Source organism: Labrus mixtus, chromosome 11 (genome assembly GCF_963584025.1).
Source record: "Labrus mixtus chromosome 11, fLabMix1.1, whole genome shotgun sequence".
NCBI classification, from domain to species: domain Eukaryota; kingdom Metazoa; phylum Chordata; class Actinopteri; order Labriformes; family Labridae; genus Labrus; species Labrus mixtus.
Genome location: NC_083622.1, coordinates 6,170,796 through 6,191,944, shown reverse-complemented (window position 1 = coordinate 6,191,944; position 21,149 = coordinate 6,170,796). Strand labels below are relative to the sequence as shown.

General features: G+C 40.1%; 1 protein-coding gene across 1 annotated transcript in view; it reads left to right on the top strand.

The window, feature by feature from the left end:
• ubr5 (ubiquitin protein ligase E3 component n-recognin 5) overlaps positions 1 to 21,149 on the top strand; it is a 47,437-nt gene that overhangs the window by 23,665 nt on the left and 2,623 nt on the right. The window contains exons 16-56 of the mRNA XM_061049735.1: positions 761 to 873; positions 1,022 to 1,168; positions 1,310 to 1,421; positions 1,548 to 1,702; positions 1,815 to 2,012; positions 2,230 to 2,440; positions 2,715 to 2,841; positions 3,696 to 3,847; positions 4,248 to 4,343; positions 4,846 to 4,969; positions 5,115 to 5,212; positions 6,571 to 6,728; positions 7,158 to 7,249; positions 7,342 to 7,488; positions 7,632 to 7,750; positions 7,872 to 7,998; positions 9,177 to 9,306; positions 9,890 to 10,050; positions 10,179 to 10,418; positions 10,563 to 10,686; positions 10,918 to 11,029; positions 11,494 to 11,625; positions 12,597 to 12,854; positions 12,979 to 13,247; positions 13,380 to 13,591; positions 13,762 to 13,995; positions 14,313 to 14,386; positions 14,512 to 14,684; positions 15,099 to 15,248; positions 15,563 to 15,780; positions 15,886 to 16,006; positions 16,893 to 17,238; positions 17,436 to 17,523; positions 17,625 to 17,769; positions 18,093 to 18,223; positions 18,404 to 18,464; positions 18,681 to 18,859; positions 18,999 to 19,083; positions 19,170 to 19,325; positions 20,691 to 20,804; positions 20,889 to 21,033. Of these exons, the coding sequence (XP_060905718.1) occupies positions 761 to 873; positions 1,022 to 1,168; positions 1,310 to 1,421; positions 1,548 to 1,702; positions 1,815 to 2,012; positions 2,230 to 2,440; positions 2,715 to 2,841; positions 3,696 to 3,847; positions 4,248 to 4,343; positions 4,846 to 4,969; positions 5,115 to 5,212; positions 6,571 to 6,728; positions 7,158 to 7,249; positions 7,342 to 7,488; positions 7,632 to 7,750; positions 7,872 to 7,998; positions 9,177 to 9,306; positions 9,890 to 10,050; positions 10,179 to 10,418; positions 10,563 to 10,686; positions 10,918 to 11,029; positions 11,494 to 11,625; positions 12,597 to 12,854; positions 12,979 to 13,247; positions 13,380 to 13,591; positions 13,762 to 13,995; positions 14,313 to 14,386; positions 14,512 to 14,684; positions 15,099 to 15,248; positions 15,563 to 15,780; positions 15,886 to 16,006; positions 16,893 to 17,238; positions 17,436 to 17,523; positions 17,625 to 17,769; positions 18,093 to 18,223; positions 18,404 to 18,464; positions 18,681 to 18,859; positions 18,999 to 19,083; positions 19,170 to 19,325; positions 20,691 to 20,804; positions 20,889 to 21,033 (6,234 nt within the window). The remainder of the gene's footprint in view (positions 1 to 760; positions 874 to 1,021; positions 1,169 to 1,309; positions 1,422 to 1,547; positions 1,703 to 1,814; positions 2,013 to 2,229; positions 2,441 to 2,714; positions 2,842 to 3,695; positions 3,848 to 4,247; positions 4,344 to 4,845; positions 4,970 to 5,114; positions 5,213 to 6,570; positions 6,729 to 7,157; positions 7,250 to 7,341; positions 7,489 to 7,631; positions 7,751 to 7,871; positions 7,999 to 9,176; positions 9,307 to 9,889; positions 10,051 to 10,178; positions 10,419 to 10,562; positions 10,687 to 10,917; positions 11,030 to 11,493; positions 11,626 to 12,596; positions 12,855 to 12,978; positions 13,248 to 13,379; positions 13,592 to 13,761; positions 13,996 to 14,312; positions 14,387 to 14,511; positions 14,685 to 15,098; positions 15,249 to 15,562; positions 15,781 to 15,885; positions 16,007 to 16,892; positions 17,239 to 17,435; positions 17,524 to 17,624; positions 17,770 to 18,092; positions 18,224 to 18,403; positions 18,465 to 18,680; positions 18,860 to 18,998; positions 19,084 to 19,169; positions 19,326 to 20,690; positions 20,805 to 20,888; positions 21,034 to 21,149) is intronic.

Sequence of the window (21,149 nt, the reverse complement as noted above, 5' to 3'; positions counted from 1 at the left end):
AACAAATATTTATTTTTTATATTTTAATATCTATGCAATTAATAGCAACACAACACCTGATTTGATTTTTCATATAACAAAATAAAATATATGCCTTTAGGAGAGATGTATCATCTAAGTATATTGGATCCCAATTCGTTGTTATTGTTGCTTTGTTGTTGAGCTGCCTCAAAACAGATGAAACTCTTGACAGTCTTCAACCCTGCTTTCCCGTACAGAGGCTTGTTAAAAACCGTTGTAACCCGTTTTCTTTTGCCTAACCCCGGGTGATCGTCCCCTCCGGGTGATGCACGATTATATTCATTAAAACGTCGGGCGTGTTTGACCGCCTATTCAAGCAGACTGGTCTCGTAGCTTTGCCGAGTCATGTTGCTATTCGTTACTACTCTTCTTCTTTGTATGTTTTGTTGTTTCTTCTTCTTCGTTTGTTGTTAATAACGGTTAGCAAACAGCTACAAACAGATTGCCGTCACCTGGATTAGGATGTGAATACTGAATGTGCGATTGCCCTTTATCTCTACTTAGACGTATTCACTGTGTGACTACTAAGGATTTTGGATTATATTTACATCTATATAATATATTGGTTAAAATGGGAAACTTGCCTTGTCTTTGTATTTGTTTTATGTGTTTTGTTTTGATATGTCATTTTGAATTGATTTTTTTTTACTCTCTTTTTCAAAATACATGTTTTCATTATGCTTTATATGAATATCCTGAGATGAAAGGACTAACATATAATAATCTCTACTAATTGCAGAGCGAAGGCGTTCCACCCCGGCTCCAAAAGAGGAAGAGAAGGTGAATGAGGAGCAGTGGCCCCTAAGGGAGGTGGTGTTTGTGGAGGATGTTAAAAATGTCCCTGTGGGAAAGGTAGGTGCATCTGAAAATGAGTCGAAGTATAAATCAGACTAAGTGTAGTGATATTTATCTAGATTATGCCATCGATTATGTTACTGGTCTGACTTTCTATGATATGACATTTCAGTTCTGGAACTTAAAACCTTCTCATTTAACCTAGGTGCTTAAAGTGGATGGCGCATATGTTGCTGTTAAGTTTCCAGGAACATCAAGCAGTGTGAGCAACCAGAGCAATGCTGCTCCCACTGACTCAGACCCTTCATCCCTGTTACAGGACTGTAGGCTGCTTAGAATAGATGAGCTGCAGGTATGAAATTAAACTGATCCAAAATGTATGCATGTTCATGACTGTATTTGAAAAGTGAAGTAGATTTATTTTTGCATGTTTGAGCATCTAATCCCCTGACATTTATGTGAACTTCTTTCTCTCTCATTTTGTTCTTGACAGGTGGTCAAAACTGGCGGGACTCCAAAAGTTCCTGACTGTTTTCAACGAACACCTAAAAAGCTCTGCATCCCAGAAAAGGCAGAGATTTTGGCTGTGAATGTTGACTCCAAAGGTGGATTAATGATTTGTTGTGTTTGTTACTGACAGTGAACACAATACAAACTTGACTAATATTTATGGGTCTATAGTTCACTGCAGATTTTCATTTTTACCTTGAACTGTTTCTCTATCCCGCCAGGAGTCCACGCAGTTTTGAAAACTGCTAACTGGGTAAGGTACTGCATCTTTGACCTAGCCACAGGCAAAGCTGAACAGGAGAATAACTTCCCAACTAGCAACCTGGCCTTCCTGGGGCAGAGTGAGCGCAATGTTGCCATATTTACCGCAGGACAGGTGAGATCATCTCCCTAAAAGGCGATATATATATTTTTTAAAAGTTTTGCCCATGATATTAAAAAGCCTTGCTATATGTTAATCTGAACTGTTGAAACTCTATTTCCTCCAGGAATCTCCGATCATCCTTCGGGACGGAAATGGCACAATCTACCCAATGGCCAAGGACTGCATGGGCGGAATTCGAGATCCTGATTGGTTGGACCTCCCTCCTATAAACAGCCTGGGAATGGGGGTGCACTCTCTGGCTAATCTGCCCTCTAACTCCACAATTAAAAAGAAAGCTGCTATAATTATTATGGCTGTTGAGGTAAACATGATCTTACATTGTAAAAGACAAACAACCGGTAGATGCATTCAGAGTTTCAATGTGCCCCTGAATGTTGACTTAGTTTCCAGTAACACTCTTGGGTTGTATTCTATATTGATTCTCCATGTTTTTACCACGTGTCTTTTAAAATGCTGTCTAAGTTTCCATAAAGACATGAATTTAAAATCTGTCTGTGCTCAATCTCTGTGTCTTCTAGAAACAGACGCTGATGCAGCATGTCCTGCGTTGTGACTACGAGGCCTGTCGACAGTATCTGGTGAACCTTGAGCAGGCTTTCCTGTTGGATCAGGGCAGCCAGGCTCTTGGAGCCATCCTGGACAATCGCTGTGATGGAAACCGTAACATCCTTCATGCTGCTGTCTCTGTCTGCTTTCCTGTTAGTAATAAAGAGACCAAAGAAGAAGAAGGTATGTTGGTGTTTGAGAATTCAGCATTTCTTAAATTAGATCAGAAAAGTACTTTGCCATTTTTATATTCTTGTTTCTGACACATTTTTCTTACCACTATATCTCAGATTTTGACTTATTTGTCTAACAAAAAAAAATGAAAATATTTTGAAGACAACTTTCCTTCAAAGCAATATTCTAATTTTGAATTTGTGCACCCATATCATTTTTAAATGCTGTATCTGTGTCCCTCATACTCATTTCCATGCTAAGTCACCAAGCTTTGTCCTTTCAGAAGCTGAAAGGTCGGAGAGGAACACATTTGCAGAGCGTCTGTCTGCTGTGGAGGCAATTGCAAATGCCATCTCCGTGGTATCAAGCAACAGCTCTGGGAATAGGACTGGTTCATCAAGTAGCAGAGGGTAAATAACTAGTTATACCTTCTTTTTTTTTGCACCACACATAATATAAGAAGGGAAAAATAGTCTGTACAGAAGACTCCCTATGAGAATACATTTTACACATGTATATAGCAGAAATCAAGTCTATCTTCTGTAAATGTCTCCTTCACTCATGACTGTCTACAATGAGTGAGAAGCGTGGGTTTGCCAGCTGGTTTTTGCCAGCTGTGTTTACATGGATGGGATGTCCTTGCATATAAAGCTGTTTTAGTCAAGGACTAGAGAAAAGAAGAATAACATCTACAACACCTCCTCACTGCTTAGTTAGATGTCCTCCAAGTGATCAGTCATTCCATGCCAGTTTTTGTGCAATGTGAAGCTGTGAGTTAACTTAAGTGTGCTAACATTAGCCTGCTAACACAACAATGCAGGCCACAGGCAAGTGCAGCTCGAGTAAAGGACAATTTTGTCCGCCGCTTGATAAGGTTGCGTTCTAGTTCATAACTCCGTCGTGCAAACGCGAGGGGAGGGGGGTTGGAGGTGTGACACTGGAGAAGTGCAGAGGCTTCACAATAGCACAGTTGTCACCAAACAGCAGTTTGTTTTGGTTTAATGCTGGAGCTTAAGGGTGACATCTACTGGATCAATAAGGTGCACATTTTTCCTTTAACAATAAATACTTCCAATGTGTATCAAGATTCAGAAAAACGTAGGACGTGCCAAGCGGTTTGGCAAAATGGTAATATCCGGCTGCTGTCAGAAGTGTTCATGTATATGTGAAAGTTACAACATGGATATGCTGCTGTTGTGCATTATGTGTTTTACTAAGAAGTATGTTTAATATTTACTCTATATATGTTTTGTTTTGTCACCAGGCTTCGTCTAAGAGAGATGATGCGAAGGTCTCTTAGAGCAGCAGGTCTCAGTCGTCATGAGTCTGGCCCTTCGTCCAGTGACCATCAAGATCCTGTATCACCTCCTATTGCCCCACCAAGTTGGGTGCCTGACCCGCCACCCATGGACCCCGGTTTGTACAATTTTTTTTTACATGAAATTGAGATGATCTTTGTTACTTTCAGACAAGCAATGCCACTGTGACAAAACAATCATATAAGCAAGACGTAGTTGAGGTGTTGCTACAAAGTATTCAAGCCTAAAACTCAATTCTATCTCTACACCAGCCCACCTTTCTACAACAAATGTAATGAGTTATATGTTACCAGTTAAAACCCAAGAACGTTCTACCTTGTAGCCTTGTGATCATTTTCCTTATAATTTGGAAATATTTAAAGCCCTGTGGTTTGAATGGTTTATAAGATACACAATCGTTAATTAAAGGAGCATCTGTCTTGCGTGTGGTGTGCCTTCTCAATTTGTTAAAATCTTTGTAATAACTTGGCGCTGTGGTTTGATTTTTTTATCAACAGACGGTGACATTGACTTCATACTAGCTCCAGCAGTGGGTTCCCTAACCACCGCCTCCACTGGGCCCAGCCAGGGACCAAGCACCTCCACCCTACCAGGTACATAACATCTTCATTAAAGAGGAGAAATTGTGTCATAAATTAATAAAATGTTAAAGTTCTAAACATAATGTCATTAATTTCATTGTAAAGGTGCACTGTTCAAATAGTTAGTTGTCCCATGATTAACATACTTAACTAGATTTTATATTATACATTCGACCACATGTGAAACGTGTAACAATGGGGGTTACTTTTTAAATTTGTAATCGGCTTGTTGGCTGGCTGGCATAATCTGCCATTGTAAAGTCTGAAGTACAGCAATGCCATTGTTGGGCTGTAGAGTAAAACTGTAGCGCTATCATATAATACTACAAAATAACAATATCATACTCCTATCTAGAGTGCATCCGAGAAATTTCTCACACAGAAATTTGCATGAGATGAATTGGGCCTAATCTCTCATGTATCAGTGTTTCTTCATTCTTAGGCTGCTTTGTGTTCTGAAATTCTGTGATAAAATGTTTTTCACCTAATGGACATATCCTCTTCATATAAGCAGGGACATCCACTGAGTCGTCTGTGGTGGAATCTAAAGACAGGAAAGCCAATGCCCACCTTATCCTGAAGCTGATGTGTGACAGTGTTGTTCTGAGGCCACACCTACGGGAGCTGCTCTCTGCCAAGTATGAATTTTCAATTTCCATGTGATTTTAATTTAAATGCTTATTGTTAACAAAACCGATGCCCTTCTTTTTTTATAGATATTTGTCTGCTATTGCATCAATTGCCCACTCATTTTAAGTGCTCTTTTATATAATGTTTTGACAGAGATGCCCGTGGAATGACCCCTTTCATGCTAGCAGTCAGTGGGAGAGCCTATCCTGCAGCCATCACTGTACTGGAGGCTGCTCAGAAAATGGCTAAGAGTGAGTTAATTGATCATCTGTCTACCTTGTTGTTGTACCCGGTTTTTCATATTATTTGATTTAATGACAACACACAATGCACATACAAAACAAACAGAGAAAAGACAATTACAATTTACATTACAGTGTAACACCCTTTTTAAAAACAAACAAAACAGTAACAGAAGAACACAAGACAGTAACTAAGTTTTGCACTTTATGATTATGAAAGCTCAAACCAGATTTGAAAGGTAAGGAAGAGGTTTTGTGAACTTGATAATATTCAGTATATTTTGATAGAAGCCTTTTTTGAGGTGGCAATGTTGATGTTGATCGAGGAAGGTCTAAATGTATGTTCGTAATTTCACGTGTTGAAATGAGTGATGCCATTTTCATGCCATGTGTGGCAGTGGTTTTTTTTACTACTTCTGAAATTAGAAACGGATTGTGCCAAAGAGGGTTGTGGAATTTTCACCAGGCTGATATTGTTTTTAAAAAACAAGAAAAGGAACAGCTAGGATAAGACATTAATCTGAAATTTGAATCTCTTCACTATCTTTCTATCAATTTGTAAAATATGCACCAAAAATATCTAGACATTATCTATGTCCACACAGCGTCTCATTGCTTTCTCTCTCTCATCACGTTATGTATTCTGTAGCCAGTCGTAACTGTCTTGCACTTTATGGTAGGTAAAAAGGTTTTAGTCATTCATTCATTTAGTCAGGGCTTTGTTTTTGCATCGGTCACTGTCTACTGTCTGCAGAGCTGCACTGTTTCATGGTGGGAGTGTTTGTCTCTGTCACTGATTGTCATGGCATTGTTGTTAAGAAAATAATAAATTAAGTAAAAGTCACAGTCAGGATAATCTTGCCGGCCAGATGTTGTTGCTGGCAGCCCAGTTTCTGACCCTCACAAACCCATTTGCTAGATAAATAAAAAGGGGTGGTGCGATAATTCCTGCATACTATTGGGCCACCCTGGATCACCAAGGTGGAAAATTCCTTCACTGCAACAGCGCTTTTGATGGCAAACTTTGTTAAAATGCTCAACATAGGCATCTGTGTTGCGTACATGGTCCCCTGGTCTGTGTGGGTTAAAAACATCCACACTGGGGGCAATTTGGGTTTCAGTGTCTTGCCCAAGTGACTGCATGAGCTAGGGATACTCCCTCACATTCCAGTTGAGAGACAGCTGACTCCATCACTGAGTTACAGCTTATGTCATCTTATGTGGTTTGGTAAGAGTTGTCACATTAGATGTAAGTTGAGAGATACATTAATCCTGACCTTTGTTTTTCTGCCTGTTTTACAACAGCTGACAAAATGTGTATCTGGCATGCTTCAGATTTCTTATTTTCCTCTCTGTCTTTAACACAGTGGGTGACCCGAGCATCACAGAGAAGGAGGATTCAGATTCTATTTTCATGGAAATGATTTGTCCGTTGGGGACAAACCCAGATGAATCGCCGCTCTATGTTCTCTGCTGCAACGACACCTGCAGTTTCACTTGGACTGGAGCCGAGCACATTAACCAGGTGAGGCCTTACGCATAAAATCCTGCTGAAAACACTCTTCACTATAAAAATTATCGATGTTTGAGAGCCCAATCAAGCTGCGTCTTTTTAGGATTGTAGTTGTTGACCAATATTTCTGCTTTTAAGTACAGTTATGTAGGCAATATCATGACAAGCTAAAAGATGAAAACAGATCAACTATATGCTTTTCTGGTGCATATTAATTACTGCTAGTCATGGAAGTAGCTGAATTAATTATTTCCTTTCGCCAAATAAAAGAGACCACAAAACATCTAAAAAGTCCTGGCAAACTGCATCAGCTATACTCTTTATTTTACTGCTCAAGTAGGGCTTAAATGATTAAAGAGACAAAGTTAAAGCTTTTAATTTGCACTCTTTATTTACAAGTCTGGACTGTACCATTTTTCACAACAACGACTCTGTATTTAGGACATCTTTGAGTGTCGGACCTGTGGTCTACTCGAGTCCCTCTGCTGCTGCACTGAGTGTGCAAGGGTATGTCACAAAGGACATGACTGCAAGTAAGTTAAACTTTTGAGCATGGTCTAATTTAAAATGTGAAGGTTTCAATGCATCGCCTGTATTTCACAATTTGTTATCTGCTCTTTGCCAGGTTGAAGAGGACTTCCCCAACAGCATACTGTGACTGTTGGGAGAAATGTAAGTGTAAAACATTGATAGCTGGCCAAAAGGCAGCTCGCCTGGATCTGCTGTACAGGCTACTCACAACCACCAACCTCGTCACCACGCCAAACAGCAGGCAAGACTTTTGTATTTACTGAAATGGCTTTTACTATCTTTACTTTACATAGAGCAGCGTTTTGTTTTGTTCTTTACAAATACAAGTTGCTTAATTCTGTGAAAAACAAATAATAAGTGGTATATGTTTGTTAATTTCTGCAGGGGAGAGCATATATTACTGTTCCTGGTGCAGACTGTTGCTAGGCAAAGTGTTGAGCACTGTCAGTACAGACCACCACGCATTAGAGAAGACAGAAACCGCAAAGCTGCTAATGCAGAAGGTGGGTCCATGATCATTGTCAAGTTACTAGCTTATCACTACTGATTTATTTAGTGTTTAAGCAACCTTCTTTTTTAAACATGATTCCCTCAAGTCATCTGCTATATTTTCCTTTATTTCAGAATCTGATATGCCAGATCATGACCTAGAACCTCCCCGCTTTGCTCAGCTGGCTCTGGAGAGAGTCTTGCAGGACTGGAATGCCCTGAAGTCAATGATCATGTTCGGTTCTCAGGAGAACAAAGACCCGTGAGTATGACAGCAAAAATGCAACCCCGTGGTTCAGTTTAGTTTTAAAACCTTTGAAACAGTTCCTAATACTCAAGAACCAAAAATGGTCACGGAAAAGATAATTGAATGTAATTTTATAAATACTATCCATGGACATGAATCCCCCAGAGCCTTGTATCAGGATTCCAGTACATTGAAAAAAAAGTTCACTTCTTCACTGCATGACAAACAATGAAATGAAAGTCAAAGTCTTGAATTTCATTTGAATAGTCTTTAATTTATGAGGTCTTGCATAGGATAGAATAAATACTGTATCATCATAGATAACTGTCAAATGTATACAGTGTTGTGTCTAGTTGCAATGCATTATGTTCAAGACAGTGATGTGTGTGTAAGGCTTGGTGCTGACAGGAAACAGAACTTAACTTCCCTGCTTAAAAGATATGGACAAATCCATATTTGGAGGCAGGCGAGCCCGATACTGAATGTATTCCTGTCCAACCAAAACAGAACACTTATACCCCCTTTGGTTAGAGCTGTTTAAATAGTTACGGTGCTCTCTTTCTGGTTTATGATTGTGGCATGGTCATGCTCTCTCTGCTACATTGGCTTTACTATTGATTTACTAAAGATTGTTTGCAATCTTTGCTCTTTGCTGCTGTAACAATGTCAATTTCCCCGTTGTGGGATAAATAAAGGATTATCTTATCTTATCTATAGCAGAGAGACCAAGCAGCGCAGCTTAGAAGCCGATGAAGAAACGAGCAAGTAGGCCGTGTAGGGACATTTCAGATACACAAAGAATGATCAGGGAGTCATTAGAGACAACAGAATAAAAACATTTGCGCATCATTTGCTCCCTCTTTCTGCTCAGTCTCAAAGAGTAATTCACAAAGCGTATAGCTGTAATGATATTCAGGCTTAAACACTCTTATAAATATTGTGGCAAGTTACCGCATAGTCTCAGCAGATGTTTTTTGATCCACTCTTAACTGCCTGGTTGTTGGTGCTGGTGTTTGTGAATTAGACACTTGTTTTGCAATGAGGCTTATTTGCATGTATTTACTATTAGCAAAGGTACATTCCACGCTACCTTTTAATATATGATTTCAGTCACGTCCTCACAATAGGTATTTGGATTGTTGTTGTCTGAAAACTCATATTTTGTGCTTTGATTTTTTTTTTGTCTGTCCAAGACTTAGTGCCAGCAGCAGAATTGCTCACCTCCTACCTGAAGAGCAGGTCTACTTGAATCAACAGAGTGGCAGCATTCGCCTTGACTGTTTCACCCACTGCCTCATTGTCAAGTGTGCTCCTGACATCACTGTAAGTCTAGTTAGTTCTCCTTCTGCCTTGCACCAGGTTGATTGTTTTCCATCTTGGCTTCTCTAGTTTTGACACAACATAAGTGTGCATTAAGTAACTGTCTGTTAGTTGGGGGTGTTTCTTCTGTAAAAATTCAATGATGAAATTAATTCACTGTATGTTATATTAGGATTTATTTGGCCAAGGTCAGACAAAATATAGCATAGCGTGAATAACTTTTCATGTTATCAGTCAGTAAATGTCGGACATATACATTTCTTCAGCCTCACCAAATCACATTTCCTTTTCTGCTCACAACATAACTCCTATCCAAATATAGATCTGCTGCTAGGAGGTCTCTTACACATATATATTACCGCTATACAAACCTAAAAGAAGAATTACCCCAAGATGGTAGACATATTTTAAATAACATATCCATTAAATGACCAAGATTAATGAATTCCTGAAAATTCATACAAACACAAATGATCACACCTAAATACTATCAGTGGTGATACATGTTCTTTTGATTTTGTGATGTGCACCTTTGACATGACAAGTATTTTGTTCTTCAAATAGTGTTTTTGTTCTCCTGTCTTAGTTTATTGACACCTTACTGGGTACGCTGGTAAAGGAGCTGCAGAACAAGTACACCCCTGGCCGGCGAGAGGAGGCAGTCAGCGTCACCAGGAGGTTCCTGCGTTCTGTAGCGCGGGTTTTTGTCATACTTAGCGTTGAGATGGCCTCATCCAAGAAGAAAAAGTAAGAACAAATTATTCAAGTAAAGTTTGATATTAATTGTAACTTGGTTGATGAAAAAAATACCAGCTTCCATAAAACAAGTATGCATTTTGACAACACATCTGTCTTTTTACAATCCCTTCAAACAGCAACTTCATCCCCCAGCCAATTGGAAAATGCCGTCGAGTTTTCCAAGCTCTGTTGCCCTATGCTGTGGAGGAGCTATGTAATGTAGCAGAGTCGCTGATTGTTCCTGTCCGAATGGGTATAGCAAGACCCACTGCTCCTTTCACCTTAGCCAGTACCAGTATTGATGCTGTTCAGGGTAGCGAGGAGCTCTTCTCTGTCGAACCTCTCCCTCCCAGACCCTCACCGGACCAGTCTAGCAGGTTAGTTAATTTCATGTATTTTCCTGTATTTGACAATTATTTTTATTAAAACCGTATGGCTATATAAAATCTCACATCCCTCATTAGTATGCCTTACAATACTTAGCACTATAAGAATTGTGCTTTTGTGCTTAATGTTTCCAGCTCCAGCCAGACAGCTGCCTCCTACATCATCAGGAATCCACAGCCTAGGCGCAGCAGCCAGTCTCAGCCTGTCAGAGGAAGAGAAGAGGATCAGGATGACATTGTGTCAGCAGATGTCGAAGAGGTAGGGCTCTACTAACAATTAAGGCCATAATGAAATATCCATGCAAGGGAAGGTGTGGTAATCTTTTTTTAGTGCCAAGGAAGACATACCATCCAAAGCCCACAATGTCATTGAAGATGCAATATGTTAGTTTTGTTGACTGCATTTCGTTCATGGTTTAGATCAGAAACAGAACATCTCTGTCTTGCATTGAGGTTTTATTTAGTTTTTGTCTGTTTCATTGTCTTTCAGGTTGAAGTTGTAGAGGGAGTTGCAGGTGAAGAAGACCATCATGATGACCAAGAGGAACAGGGAGAGGAAAATGCTGAGGCAGAAGGTCAACATGATGAGCATGACGAGGATGGTGAGACGCACCTTTCAATATAATGCAAGATCACAAAAGGTTATGCAGATGCCTTTGTAACGATGATACAGCAGTATACAAGTATTTGCGATGCAAAGTCGGACAGATTTGAGCAGTTTGTGTTGAGCAGAACGCTAAGTTAAACCTAAATAGTTTTGTAGTCTCAGCTTAGCTGTTCTCTGGTTTGGTATCCTGGATACCCACTAATGGACTCTTCCTGTGAACACAGCACTGTAAAAGGGAAATGGCAGAGGCCAATACAAAACAATCAGCTGATGTTATTGACATTCAATTAAAACAGACACTGGCTACTCTACCTCACAACAGTTCAAAGAAATAGGAAATTGATTTGTGTTCCGTTTGTAATTTAATGACACTGAAGTTAATCATATGAGTAATTACCTGAATCTGAAACCCAAGTCAGCGGAGAGTGCAACGTCTTTGTTCCTTATTTCTGCTTCAAGGGAGTGACATGGAGCTTGATCTGCTGGCTGCAGCCGAAACAGAGAGTGACAGTGAAAGTAACCACAGCAACCAGGACAATGCCAGCGGCCGCAGGAGCGTCGTCACAGCAGCAACTGCTGGCTCTGAAGCAGGTTGGTAAAAGCTGCTTAGATAATGTATTCCTTTTTTTTTTTTTTAAGATGATATAATATTTTCAAAATAAATTAAGTTTTTTGTTGACATTTTGTCATGTCTTATTAGGCCTCCTCAATCTGAATAAATCCAAAATTTTTAGGCTCTAACTACTTCTTAAATGAAATAGATTTTCCTATTTCTGCACTGTGGACTATTTTTCCTCTCGTAATACAGAGCAAGCCTGTCGTTACTTAATGTTTTACAGTTAGCATTTGGGTCTGTGGGGAGTTATGTATGGAGAGTTAATGATAAAATCGTCCCTGGCTGAACACCCAATGTATTTCATTTGCAGGCAGTAGAGTGTCCTTGGCATTTCCTATTTTTGGTATGAGCACCTCTTTAATTAAATGCACATAGAGATGTCAGGGCCAAAGTGAATTGCAAAAATGCATACAGTGTCCTGCTGAAAGTTAGTTCAGTTTGTCCCTTTCTCACATGTCACTGTTATTGTGCATGTCAGTTTGAACTTACACTGTATTTCATCACAATTTTAGCTATGTTGTTTTCTTTTCAACCAATTAACACACTTATCAACTGATGGCTTTTCAACGTTGTGAATTGTTTCCTCCTTGGTCATCTAAAATGTGTATTTTTACTAATGATGATGACGATATTAATACCCCCTATTCTGTCAAGGGATTCATTGTGTCTTTGTCTCCATTATGAAGTAAAAGTGTTTGTGTTTTTCATTTGTAACAGCCAAAGTTGATCAACAGAAACTGTAGATGTTGTTCTGACTCAAAGCGTCAGTGTTTCTCCTTTGAATTAGTGTTGTTTGATATTGCAGTGTTGTGATTCACTAACATGCACTGTTGATACAACAAATCAGATTTTTAAAATAGGAAACAAAAAAGGGAGATGAGAGGATTATTTAAATGATTGAATATGTCTGTCTTGTATTTCTTCCTTATCCTCCTCGTCTGTGAAGGTGCCAGCAGTGTCCCTGCCTTCTTCTCAGAGGACGACTCCCAGTCGAATGACTCCAGCGACTCTGACAGCAGCAGCAGTCAAAGTGACGATGTGGACCAGGAGACATTCCTTTTGGATGAGCCTCTGGAAAGGACATCGAACACTTCACACAGCAACAGTGCAGCCCAGGCTCCTCGTTCAATGCAGTGGGCTGTTCGAAACACACCCAGCCAGAGGGTGACTGGAAGTGCTCCCTCCAGCTCCTCAACACCAGCTGGTCAGTGGATTTGTTTTTGTTCATGGAATTTTCTGGCAAAATGTATATTTGTGTGGTTTAAAACTAATGTCACAAGAATGGATATAATGTATTTACCTGTTCTTAATTTTTTTGTCTTTCACAGCTAGCTCCACAGGCCTGATATATATTGATCCCACCAACCTGCGTCGCTCTAGCGCTATCAGCTCCAGTGCTGCAGCGGCAGCAGCAGCTCTTGAGGCGAGCAACACCAGCAGCTATCTGACGTCTGCCAGCAGCCTAGCACGAGCATACAGCATTGTCATCAGGCAAATTTCAGATCTCATGAGTCTGATTCCAAAGTACAACCATCTAGTCTACTCGCAGTACCCTGCTGCTGTTAAGCTTACCTACCAGGATGCAGTTAACCTACAGGTAAGATATCCTGCTATGTTGTGTTAATGAAATGGTAAAGCCTATGATATTTTCTGATATTTTGTTATTTTTAACAAAAATCTAATCCAATAAGTGAGTTAAAAATGTGTGAAATGTTCTTTGTTTAACCAGAACTATGTTGAAGAAAAGCTGATTCCAACTTGGAACTGGATGGTGTCTATCATGGATTCTACAGAGGCTCAATTAAGATACGGCTCAGCACTGTCCTCTGCTGGTGACCCAGGTCATCCCAGTCACCCACTCCATGCCTCCCAGCACTCAGCTCGCAGGGAGCGTATGACTGCTCGGGAGGAGGCCAGCCTTCGAACCCTGGAAGGTCGCAGGTAAAAAATACATTGATAAACCCAAATTTTGTTCATCTTTGTTACATTGGAGTCTGATAAATAAATAAATGTTAGGTGATAAGTTTTGTAAAAACACCAAGGGTAACGTATGTTTGAGCAATTCTATATTATCTAAGCTTGTGTTTCTATGCGTTTTCTATATTTTTCAGGAGAGCAGCTACCCTGCTGACAACTCGCCATGGCATGATGTCTGCGCGGGGAGACTTCTTGAACTATGCCTTGTCATTGATGCGCTCCCACAATGATGAGCACTCTGATGTTCTTCCTGTACTGGATGTGTGCTCCCTTAAACATGTGGCATACGTTTTCCAGGCTCTCATTTACTGGATTAAGGCCATGAACCAGCAGACCAATTTGGACAACCAACAAATGGACAGAAAAAGGTAAATGTAGCTCAGTCTGTAGGGACTTGGGTTGGGACCCGAAGGGATTTAAAGAGTAAATAGTTAAAAATGTTATGTTAAGTGACTCTACCCCTCGTGGTGGGATATAGCTTTATACAGTTTATGAATAAAAATACATCTGGTTTGTTTTGCAATATTAATTTACAAAACCATGGATATCAAATATTTATCGCATTAATCTTAGACAAATAGATACAATGCCTTATTGTTATGCATCTTGCAAAACAAATTTATACGCAACGGCAACCAAAACAGACAAAAATTGAGATTCCTCATCTGTGTTTTAACTTTTGTAGGAATCGTGAGATTTTAGAACTGGGTTTGGACAATGAGGATTCTGAACATGAGAATGACGAGGACACCAACCAAAGTAAGTCAAATAACTAATATTATAATGAGAAATCTATTTTATGTTGTATAAACTATGATGTGTAACTGTTATTGAAAAAAAGTATATTGTATGCATATAGTTGATTTCTTTGTGCTTTGGCCTAGGTTCCACGCTGCAGGACAAGGACGATGACCAAGTCCCATCCGAAACCGGTCAGAACCACCCCTTCTTCCGTCGTTCTGACTCCATGACTTTCCTGGGCTGTATCCCACCCAACCCCTTCGATGTCCCCCTGGCTGAAGCCATTCCCCTGGCAGACCAGCCCCATCTCCTGCAGGTCAGATTTGTTGCTCTGCACCTTTTTTAACACACACTTCTCTCCACCCTTCAAGCTGGCAAAAGTAGTTGTTCACTGTCAAAACTATATTTGATTGAGAAGTCAGATCACAATCATCTTCTTGACTTAAAGTATCGCATCATTCAAACACATTCAATTTGATTTACTAAAAGTTGCCACAACACAAGACTATCAATTCACCAGTCAGGTGCTTCCACTGGATATAAACAACATATCAGATTTGTCCAGTTACCATGCAGGATTTAGTTTAAAAAAAAAAAAATGCCAGATGACCATAACTTTTAAAGGTCGACAAAAAACAGCTTAACAACATTTAAAATACAGCTCTAATAATATTTCAGGGTTGTCTTTGCTATGGTAGCTTACACCTAATAGTTTGCGTCCTCTTAACAGCCTAATGCCAGGAAGGAGGATCTGTTTGGTCGTCCCTCTCAGGGCTTGTACTCTTCCTCATACATGACAACTAAAGGCCTAGCTGAAGCAAGCATGGACAGGAACTGCCTGGAGGTAAACATGGGCTCCTCTCTACCCTCCCCCTCTCAGGTATACCACCCCTCTTTACTTGACAAAAAAGCTGGCAGCTGTGTTCTAACATCCACTCATATCAAACACCATTGAAATGTTCGGGTCAATACACTCTTAGAAATCTAAATCTTTAAAAAAAAACAAATCCAGAATTAATTATGTCCAACTCAATATTTCTGTTGGTATTGGCAAATAATGGATAGCAATTCACTGGTGGATATTAGAACATTGAATCTGTTCTGTGTCTAATTTCCATTTGTTAATTATCACTCTCACCTCAAGCCGTAAATGTGTTCATGGTACGAAATAACATTTGAATCCTTCCAAATCAGATCCTGCCAACAAAGATGTCCTACTCAGCCAACCTGAAAAATGTAATGAGTATGGATTGTGGCCAGGGGAGCAGAGGGAACCAGTCACTGGTGGATCAGGAGGTGGAAGCTTCAAAACAAGGCCCATCACCTCATGACCTCGCTGCCCAGCTGAAGAGCAGCCTTCTTGCAGAGATCGGCCTCACTGAGAGCGATGGACCTCCTCTCCCATCTTTCAGGTACCATATAATAGTTGATAAACAAAAGACATTCATGCACACACACAATAATTGTATTTACATTTTGTAAATATAATATTTGCCCCTTTCTCCTCTTTTGTCAAGACCTCATTGTAGTTTCATGGGGATGATGATCTCACATGACATGCTGCTTGGCCGCTGGCGTCTGTCACTGGAGCTCTTTGGACGCGTCTTCATGGAGGATGTCGGAGCAGAGCCTGGATCTGTAAATATTGATTTGAATGTTTATATTAACTAAGCACTGTGTTCTCACCATTTCTAGTTTAGATGCTTTTAATTCCAAGATTTAAATCACGGGGTTTCAAAGTGTGGGAAAGTGAGCCTTTGCACTTGCACCTGTTTCAAAAGACCGCTGTGTGACACGTCATTGTCCTTGCACTATCAGTAAATAATCCACAACAGCAGCCTTAATCAAAAGAGTCTTGAATGTAATCTCTTAAAGCCTTGAGTATTTCTTTTGCTATAGTGAGACCTTGAAGACAAAACAAAACTCCTCTTTATTACAGTGCACAGTTAGCAACATCTGTTGACTTATCCATCTCATTAGAGAAGAGAGGGCTTTCATGAATACTATCCAGCACCTGTTCCTTCACATTGGAGGCCATGTCTAGGATATGGTGCTGGATGGTAGTGTCAGACACTGTGATCAAATTATTTGACACCAGTTAGCTCCTCCCATCATTACCAAACACAAATCTTAATTAGCAGGGAGGAAAAAATCGCAGCAATTACTTTCTTCTGTGACAGAAATTCCTTTATCTTCCTATCATAAAGTCCCTTTGGCTTGGTCTCCAAACTTGACGCTAGATCTCCATATGACACTAGAGTTTAGATGGTCTCATACTGTCATTGGCTGGCACCTCTTTGCAAATAAACCACATCACTGAAGTTACTAATGAGATGCCTCCCCTGATGTCCTCTGGTGGCCCGTAGGGGAGGCGTGCCTAAACTTTGAAACCTCTGAAATGTAATATCGTGGTTTGATTAATAAATAAGTATCAAGAAGTAATATGTGGCTGTTTAAGTGCAGGAAGTGCATTGTTACTTGTTGTGCAGGCTCATAATGTTGTGTTTGTTTTTGTTTATTCCAGATTCTTACAGAGCTGGGTGGCTTTGAGGTAAAGGAATCTAAATTCCGTCGCGAGATGGAGAAGCTGAGGAACCTGCAGTCCCGTGATCTGGCCCTGGAAGTGGACAGAGATCGAGACCAGCTAATACAGCAGACTATGCGTCAGCTAAATACACACTTTGGTAGGCGCTGCACAACAACACCCATGGCCGTGCACCGGGTGAAGGTCACCTTTAAAGATGAACCAGGCGAGGGAAGCGGTGTGGCACGGAGCTTCTACACAGCCATTGCCCTGGCCCTCCTCTCCAATGACAAGCTGCCTAATCTGGACTGTGTTCAGAGTGTCAGCAAGGGCATGCAGGCCAGCAGTACGTGTCACCACGATTACAATTCAAGTATGACAATACATAGGAACTTAAATGTATTAATGCTCTTTTTTTCTACGTTGCATTCAGTGGTACTTTTATGATTGCTCAGTTAATACCAAAAATAAATACATTTTCTATACCAGACATATATGGTAAGTTGTAATCTTTTTATATCTAATGTGTGTTTGTATCTGTAGATCTAATGCAGCGCTTGAGAAACAGAGATAGGGAACGAGAGCGGAGAAGTGGAGGACTTCGAGCAGGATCTCGGAGAGACCGTGACAGGTAAACTAAGATTGAAAACTTGTATCTCTTTCTCCAAAAATGAAATCTTCTTTAATGTGACACTGAGACAAAACGTGCGTATGTGTGTGTGTGTTCTGCAGAGACTCAAGGAGACAGCTGTCCATAGACACCAGGCCTTTCAGACCCTCATCAGAGGGAAACCCCAGTGATGAGCCCGACCCTCTTCCTGCTCACAGACAAGCCCTGGGTGAAAGGCTCTACCCCCGGGTTCATGCAATGCAGCCGGTAATTATTTGTTTGCATCTGTTTATGCATCTTTGTGTTAACTTGGGAGATTTTATTAATTCTAGGACAGGTTAACCTATCTTTTCTTCTGCTTGTGAGGCAATAAATAGACCTTGCTCATTCTAACAGCAATAAGAAGAAATCCATTGGATGTAAAGAGAACGGCCTTTACTTCACTGTCATCGCGCTTTATTCATTTCCATAAGTAACACATTTAGACTGCTCTACTGTATCGGCACATGTTTGACTACCAGCAAGTCAAAGTGGAACATTTGATGGTTTTCTTTCATTTTATTTAGATTAGCTGTCTCTGTTCCCCTCAGGCATTTGCCAGTAAAATAACAGGCATGTTGTTGGAGCTGTCCCCTGCCCAGCTCCTGCTGCTGCTGGCTAGTGAAGATTCTCTCAGAGCAAGGGTCGAGGAGGCCATGGAGCTTCTCATTGCACACGGCAGGTAATCAGTTAGCACTTACCCTATTTAGCCGTATGTCTGGGTAAGCATTTCAGCTTGTTGTTCATAATGAAACATTATGTAGAGCATAGTTATATAATTTTCTAAATGAATGAATGGTCATTTTTTTGTTGATTACAAAGTTGTGTTGCCACCAAACTAACTCCTCTCTCTCTCTTTTAGAGAAAATGGTGCCGACAGCATATTGGACCTGGGTCTCCTGGAGGCTCCAGAGAAAGCACAAGTACATTTCAAATCTCATATTTTACTTTATATTGTCACAGCATTTCGTTTTTTTGTTTATAATTGTAAAATCTCTGTTTGTTTGGCATACTGACTAATATTTATCACCTTGACTTCACATACTTAAAATGACACAAAAGGCTTCTTTGTACTTTCCAAACTGCAAAGCTTGCCACAATTAACAATCTCCCCCTCCTACCTTTTCGTGTACTTGCAGCAAGAAAACCGTAAGCGCCATTGTTCAACGCGCAGTGTGGTGGACATGGAGCTTGATGATCCAGACGATGGTGACGACAATGCGCCTCTCTTCTACCAGCCCGGCAAAAGAGGCTTCTACTCTCCTCGCCCTGGCAAGAACACAGAAGCCAGACTTAACTGCTTCCGTAACATTGGCAGGTAGTGAAATGTCTTCGGGATTTAATCAAGACAATTAAGTTCAGTTTTAATTAGTTTTGATCTCAAAAAAATAATTAGAATCTACCCAAAATCTGGAAGACACACTGTTAAATATATATATTTTTTATATTCCTGACAGAATACTGGGCTTATGTCTGCTTCAGAATGAGCTCTGTCCAATCACGTTGAACAGACATGTCATCAAAGTGCTGCTTGGAAGGAAGGTAAATGAAATTAGACTTAATTTAAATGTAGACTTCTCCAGCATGATGTTTTGAGAATAAACTGGCTTTCATTATTCATTTTTCAGGTGAACTGGCATGACTTCGCATTCTTTGACCCAGTCATGTACGAGAGCCTGCGGCAACTCATCCGCCATTCTCAGGCTGGTGAAGCAGAAGCAGTTTTTGCTGCCATGGACCTGGCCTTCGCGATTGACCTCTGCAAAGAGGAGGGGGCTGGACAGGTAACAGACAACACATTAGCCCCTAGTGTAAAAAGACACAGCAAAGAAACATGTAAAAAACAACTGGATGGGCGTTGCATGCTTTCACACTGCTGTCCCGTCCTGACATCTCCCCTATTTTCACTGATGTCTTTTCACATATCTTCATTGACAAGATTTCATTAAATGACATGAAACACATCCTTGAAATTCACAATAACAGTACAATAAAACATGTGACATAACCACACATAACAGATTCACTTGTAGCAGGTGGAAAAATGAGAACATAGAAACTGTTGGTGCTAATGGTACGTCGGTTGCACATCCTCCCTGTTCCAATTGGCTAACAAAGTAAAAAAGTTCTTCAAGGCACTTTCCCCTACTGTGTGTGTATCTGTGACCAGCCTTTCTTTCTCTCACGTCATAGATATGTCATTCATACAGGATCCAGGATCTTAAAGCTATGTCAACAGATGGATCAAATATAATACCGGGGGATCCAAATACTCGCTCTTGCGCATTTTTACTGCCACGTTATTAGACATTTGTCAAATGCAAGAACAATTTAAACCATTGATCTATGCTACAGGGAAACAAGGAAACTTCCAAATGTATTTGACAAAGAAACTTTTTTAACATCCTTCTACAAAAAAAAAAGAATAGGGGAAAGAAAGGATTAGGAAAATATATATTTAAATGTAAGGACAAGGAGATGTTTACCAAGAAATAAGTTCCACTGTTTACTTAACAAAGCATTTGTAAGTCGTTTAGACCTGTTTGAACTTGACCTTTTACAAAGCATCATTAGGTTGGAAGAGCGATACAGAACAAGGAAGGGTATTTACAACAACACCCTTTACCAAGTCTAAAACTTATTTTACGTGTGCCAGCATTTGCTGATTTGTATTTTTTCCTTTACTACTATGAATGATATTTCTCGACATTGAAGATAGGCAGTATAATACACACTAGAGGATAATCAGCTGTCATCATCAACAAGACTAGAGTAGAAACTTTTTGTGTCCTTCATCTATTTCTGTACATACTGTGTACCAAAGACTGAAGTCATGATAATTATACAGTGATCAAATCTGCACCTGATGTGGCTGCAACAGGCCTTTTTTTTTTTAAATGACAAACTAGTTCAGATTCATGATTAAACATTTCTTCAACATATGTGCACATAAAATACATTTTCCATCTTTGATCATTCTTGCTCAGTCACTTATTAACCCAGAGTCCTGCTTTTTTAAGAAGAAACTCATGTCCTGTTTTACTTTTACAAACATTCTTTTACTGTATGTTAGTGTGATGTCAAATAAAAAGTACTTTGAAAAATGATGCCATGATAAATTGCGCATCTTTCTTGTTGTTCTGGTCCAGGTGGAGCTTTTGTCTGGTGGTGTCAATATGCCAGTGACTCCTCTCAATGTGTACGAGTATGTCAGGAAGTATGCAGAGCACAGAATGCTTGTGGTGGCTGAGCAGCCTCTCCATGTAAGTGAAACACTTACACCTACAAAAGAAAAAATGTTATGCAAGGCAGCATATCTAACTATGAGGTCTGTGTGTGTTTCCTAGGCAATGAGGAAAGGTTTACTGGATGTACTGCCTAAGAATGCCCTGGAGGACCTGACGGCAGAGGACTTCAGGCTGCTGGTGAACGGCTGTGGAGAAGTCAATGTCCAGATGCTCATCAGCTTCACCTCCTTCAATGATGAATCTGGTATTATGCACTGCATTTTCTTTTCTCCGTCTCCTTCTGTCCATTATCCAACTTTACCTTGAATTACCTGCATTCATTCTAAAAAAAGAAAGATTTACTGCTGTACATTTTTTTTT